We start from the raw sequence: 6,000 nt of genomic DNA on the forward strand, positions 1-6,000 counted from the left end.
ATTTTCCACTTTTTGCACTGTTACACGGTATTACACAGAAGATGGGGGGTTGTGTTACTCACCAACAAAGTATTACTGAGGAAGACAGAACAATTCTATTTACAGATTAGAATTTTGAGCAGTTATACTTTTTTTCTATGACTATATACAAGAAAGCTCAACGGTAATAATATCTCTTGATAACTTACACTGATTTCCATTTATAGAGAGGAGGGTCACTCATAGTAAGGATGGTTTAAAACAAAGGATGATGGGAGGAAGAAACTACTCATTACGACAAAAGTAATTGAAAGCTCTAGACCGGTGACCTGGGAAGGTTATCACAGCACAGGTTCTCATTTCCCAGGTTGGGGGAAGGCCTGGGACAAGCTTCCAGGCGGTACCAAAGCTGCTGGCTGGGGGATCGTGCTCTGAGCACAAAGCTTAAGGAAACCTTCGGATTGGACTTGCCCTAAGAGTCAGAAAGTAGACTGAAGCAATGCTAATCCCTTCTTTCTACAGCACTGAATATGTTTGAAATAGCTATTAAAATAAAGATTGAGAAAAAAAAAACAGGAAAATGTCACTGCGAAGAAATTACTTTTCAGAACTCTGACTCAGCATGGATACACCCTGGCTCTCTGTATTTACTGGACGAATGAAAACTAGTCACTGTAAGACTGAGTAGGCCAGGATGCTGTAAAGGATTAACTGTGTACTTGGAGACAGAAAACATGCAAGGCATCAGCAATTTCTTAAACTGACAAAAACATCTTCCAAACCGCAGCTTTTTATCTCCCACTAGGGGGAAATGGCAACAGAGGGAAAGTGGCATGAAACAGTAAAGTAACTAACTTCTAATCTCAACAACAACATCAACTACCACTTGCTTTCACGCCTCAATGACTTTGACAACCCTTCCTATTGTTTAGTACTCTTCGGTTTTCAAGGTTAATTTTTACTTATGAGCTAACGTGGCTCTAACAAAACTCCCGTGTTCTCCAAAGGTTTACAAAAGGCCAATAAGAACATGCAAAGATGTTCATGATCGTTACTCAGAGGAATAGAAAATTAAAACCACAGTGAGAATCCACTTTATATCCAATAAAATGTTTTCAATCAAAAAGATAATAGTAACAAATGTTAAAGAGAGGTGAAAAGGGGCGCCTGGGGCGCTCAGTCGGTTAAGCATTCGACTTCGGCTCAGGTCATGCATTATTTTGTTCATTTCTATTTAACAACAAAAGGAAGTAACACAGGATAAATAAACACAGAGTTAAAAAAAAAAAAAAGTGAGATGAACCCTGAGCAGACGTTTTCTGACTCTACCCTCTTGCGTTTTCAGCGACAACGTATGTAACGTTTTGAAACCTTGCCGCGAAGAAACACAACGCTGGAGGGCAGGAGACAAATAATGAGGTCCGTGTTTTCCCAGAGGAGTTTTTGGAAAAACTCAAATTGCCATGATCATTTACTGAGCCCTCACGCGGCAGCCTTTATAATTTCTCACCATCTCCCACTTGGAAGCTGACTTCCTTCAACTCTACAGAAGGAAGGGTATCCAGTCCCTGGGGAGTCCCACCCAGCACGGAAGCACAATCATCCCAAGAAAGCACGTTTCTAGATCCTTAGGCTAAAGCAAAAACTTTAATAAGCTGCGTATTTCTTCCTACTCGTACGACCAACAAGATTAAAAAAGCTGCGATCAGTGAAGTTTTCAATGGGGCACACCTCCCGCTGTCCTTTAGAGAGCCCCGAGACGCAAAGGGAAGCGTCACCGAATGGCAGAGCGACGCTGGGGTCCCGGATGGGGTCCGCGAGCGCGGGGGTGGGGCGTGAGGCCTGACGCCCGCCCGGGCCCCGCCAGGAGGGCGAAGGGTGCGAGGGTCGCGCCCCGTGCGGGGGCCCGAGGAGGTGGAGCCGGCGGGAGGGGCCGCGGGGGGGGGGCGGGCGCTCGGCAGGGACGTGAGGAGCCTGGGCCGCACTCACGAATCGCTGGTAGAAGCGGACCAGCCGCGGCTTCCCGTGGTTGTTGAAAACCAGAATCGCTTGAATCATCTTTGCCGGCCAAGTTCCTTTCAGCGCCGGCGGCCCCCACGAAGCATCTACTTCCGCCACCACAGGGCCACTTCCGCTTGGTGCGCCACTGAGCGCGGCCGGCGGAAACGTGCCCCGGCGCCCGAGGGGTCCGACCGCGAAGAGTCCGGCGTCTCCGCACCCCACGGAGAAAGCGCGGGGCGGGCTCTTGGGGGTCGAGCCGGTGCGGACCCCGAGGCCGGGCAGGATCGTCACCTCGGCTGGCACCGGCTTGCCAGTCAGGGCCTGGCCAGGGCGCGAACCCGGATCTCTGCCGTTCGGCCGGCCAGACAGCCTGCTACAGAATCTGGGGCCGAGCGCGTCGGGAAAACAGATCCCGAAGCCCGAGCTCCTGAGACCGGCCGCGCTCCCAGGCGACGAGGCGGCGGTCGCGTCCCGGTCTCTCCGTCCGCGAGAAAGCCTGCAGCCCTGCCCGCCCCTTAACACTTGCGGAACAGTTCGGGGCTTGGAGATGCCAGCCTCTGTAACCATTGCCCGCGTAGGGAACGTGAAGTTCAGTTTTGATTTTCGGCATTCACGTACAGTGCTGCAGTCAGTATTCATGCCTGCTCGTGCAAGGGGCCGTTTCTCCATGGTAGATAGCCAATAGGGAATTAAGGAATCTCCAGTGCAAATCCACGTGGCGATCGCAAATTCGTAGATTGCGTTTCTTGTTTTAATGACTTGGGTCACCGTCCCCTGTTGCAGCTAGAGCTGCGAATCTGAATCACCTGTCCAGAGGACCGTTTAGCAGTGGGCAGCAAAAACCTTTACCGTATGTAGAACATGAGGCCCAGCATTTCGAGTTTTAGAATTTATAATAAAACGATTGTGGATGTGTGGAAAGCCTCAAGAGTGTAGATCTCAGCAGTGTTAACTGCAGGGGAAAATGGGACACTAATCATTCCGAAACGCGATGGTCGTTAAATGCACTGCTCCATCTGCACATGAGAAATACTAAATAGTCATTAAAAATAATGTTGTGGGGCGCAACGGGGTGACTCAGTCATTTAAACCTCGCACTCTTGGTTTCCACTCAGGTGTTGAGCTCACGGTTTGTGGGTTCGAGCCCCATGTCTGGCTGTGCGCTGACAGTGCGGAGCCTACTTGGGATTCTCTCTCTCCCTCTCTTGGGCCCTCCCCCACTCACGGGGTCTCTGTCTCTCTCAAAATAAATAAACTTAAAAAAAATAATTTGTGGAAAGACTATGGGATAGGTAAGTGTTCACAACATATCTATAAGTGAAAAGATCACGCAAAGTATGTACATGGATACCCCACTTTGTAAAGACTGTAAGTAGATACACTAAAATATAAATAATAACTGTGTCTGATGGAATGGGAGCATCACACAGGCCACCATAACAGCACTGCCCTGGGTTTTTAAAACGCTGGTTCTGTTGACAACCTGGGCACCTTGGGTCAGTGTCTCCATGTGTAGAACAGGCATACCAGTTTCGTTTACTATAATACTAGACTTTTTTTCTATTTGGAAGAAATTATTCTCATTAGTTATAAATACAAAATTTGTTACTGTTTTTTTTTTTCTGTTTCTTATTTATTTTTGAGAGTCAGAGAGAAACGGCATGAGCAGGGGAGGATCAGAGATGAGAGGGAGACACAGAATCCAAAACAGGCTCCAGGCTCTGAGCTGTCAGCAGAGCCCAATGTGGGGCTCAAACCCACCAAGGTGAGATCATGACCTGAGCGGAAGTTGGACGCTCAACCAACTGAGCCACCCAGGCGCCCCTGTTACTGTTTTTAAGCACGTGGAGCAATGCATGGCATAACTGAGTACTACATAATCGATTTAATAAACCGTGGTGAAATTATAGGGTTTTTGTTTTCTGAATTTTCTAAAATAAATATGTGTTACTCTTGTAGCCAGATTTTTTTAACTGAAAAAAATTCAAAGGCAGTCTATGTGCACTGAAACTTGACAAAATGTTTCGAATCTTGAGAGAGAATATCAAAATTCTAAAACAAGAGCAATGAGGGGGACCTAGCTTCACGAAATCTGAAAGCATACTATGTGAGTTCAAATTGTCACTATCGGAAGACTTATTGAAATGTAATAATTTAAGTATAAAATAACATTAAGGCACCTGGGCGACTCAGTCAGTTAAGCAGTTAAGCGTTTGACTTTGGCTCAGGTCATAATCTCGTGGTTTGTGGGTCCGAGCCTTGTCAGGCTCTGTGCTGACAGCTCAGAGCCTGGAGCCTGCTTCAGATTCTGTGTCTCCCTCTTTGTCTGCCCCTCTCCTGCTCACAGTCTGTCTCTCTTTCTGTTTCAAAAATAAATAAAAAACATTAAATAAATAAATAAATAAACATTTAAAATTTTCGAATAAATCTAGTATATGGTAGAGAAGACACCCTAACTTCAAAGTGGGAAGGAATCCAATAACTATGTTGGGATTATTGGTTAGCAATTTGAAAATAAGCTGTTTAGTTATCTTACTTCCTACCCTTTCACAAATTAAAGGCTGAGTGGATTAAGGAGTTAAATGTAAAACCATATAATAACCCAAATGGAAGAAATAGAAATTGAATATCTAACATCTGAAAGGAGAATATAAGCAATACAAACCATAAAAACTCAACAGACAAATCCATATAAAGATTTTATATTTGTAAAAAAAAATCACTTTTTTAAAAACAAAAGAAGTTGTTAAAATATGGTAAATAGTTATATTTAAAGTATAAATAACCGAAAGTCCCCCCGCCCCAGTCTATAAACAGGCAAAGAAACAGAAACTGAGCAAAGAGGAAATACAACTAGGAAATGAACACGAAAAAGATGTTTAAGTTAACTATTTAATGGGGGAAAAACTAATCAAAATATTAAATTTAAGATTACATTTGAAGAGGTGCCTGGGAGGCTCAGTTGGTTAAGCGCCCAACTTCAGCTCAGGTCATGATCTCAGTTTGTGGGTTTGAGCTGCACATTGGGCTCTGGGCTGACAGCTCAGAGCCTTGAGCCTGCTTCAGATTCTGCATCTCCCTCTCTCTCTCTCTGCCCCTCCCCAGCTCTCATTCTGTTTCTCCCTCTCAAAAATAAATAAATGTTAAAAAAATTTAACATAAAAATTTTAAGTTTTATTTTTACCTGATCAAATACCATTTTTTAAAAATGTTATCACATACAATACTGGCAGGAGGAGCATGAAAATGGTCCTCTCCTACATTGCTGGTGAAATTATAATTTAGAACAACCCCTTAGGAAAGCAAATTTGACAATCTAAAAAGACCTTTACAAAAAACTCCTAAATTCCCAGAGATCTGACTTGTGGGAATCTGTCCCTAAAGAAATAACCCCAAGATACAAAAATACGGCATGGTGGGGGTCGGAAAGGGGGGCAGGAGGTGGGGTGGGGCTGGGGAGGCTATCTGGGTGAGATTGAGGGAACTATATAATCTAAAACAGTTGTATATAATTATGTAACAGTATATAATCTAAAACATTAATTATCTTAGCTCCAAATAGGACTCAATGAATTAACCCCAAATTGGACAATGACAGAGCTATTAAATGGCTGTCGATCTTAAAAAAACAATGGTTATGAAGACTATGTAGCAACACGGAAAGCGATTATACAACATTAATTGAAAAAGGATCATGGAACTTTATGTGTAGGTATGACATGGCCGGAAGCATATACAGAACTTGCATATTCCACGGGCGGGTCACTCCCCCACCTCCACTCTGCGGGGTCTCTGCTCTTGCTGGGAAGTCCCTTTCCTCCTCCTCCGCCACCTGAATTTCTGTCCTGTCCGCTCCCGCAAACCACGCTAGCCCCGTCACTGTGACCCCTGGAGCAGCCCCAGTGAGACTCACTGCTCTCAGGCTCTCTGCAGTCAAGTGATCTTTGATATAAACAAATCAAATCTTATCGTCTCCCCAGAATCTCTGCCTTCCAGGAAATGAAGGTGATGTCCAGCCGC

At 44.9% G+C, this 6,000-nt stretch overlaps 1 protein-coding gene across 3 annotated transcripts in view; it reads right to left on the bottom strand.

Annotated features, from left to right (window-relative positions):
• LOC115300910 (AP-3 complex subunit sigma-2) overlaps positions 1-2,103 on the bottom strand; it is a 48,625-nt gene extending 46,522 nt beyond the window's left edge. For 2 of the 3 annotated variants that reach the window (XR_003912918.1, XR_003912919.1), the window contains exon 1: positions 1,969-2,037. Coding sequence is in view for 1 of the 3 variants with exons in the window: in XM_029950500.1 (XP_029806360.1) it covers positions 1,969-2,037 (69 nt within the window). In the remaining 2 variants the exon portion in view is untranslated. Of the gene's footprint in view, positions 1-1,968 lie in introns of all 3 variants that reach the window. The other variant, XM_029950500.1, reaches the window with a different exon arrangement.
• Positions 2,104-6,000: the final 3,897 nt, after the last annotated feature.

This window comes from Suricata suricatta, chromosome 9 (genome assembly GCF_006229205.1).
Source record: "Suricata suricatta isolate VVHF042 chromosome 9, meerkat_22Aug2017_6uvM2_HiC, whole genome shotgun sequence".
Lineage (NCBI taxonomy): Eukaryota > Metazoa > Chordata > Mammalia > Carnivora > Herpestidae > Suricata > Suricata suricatta.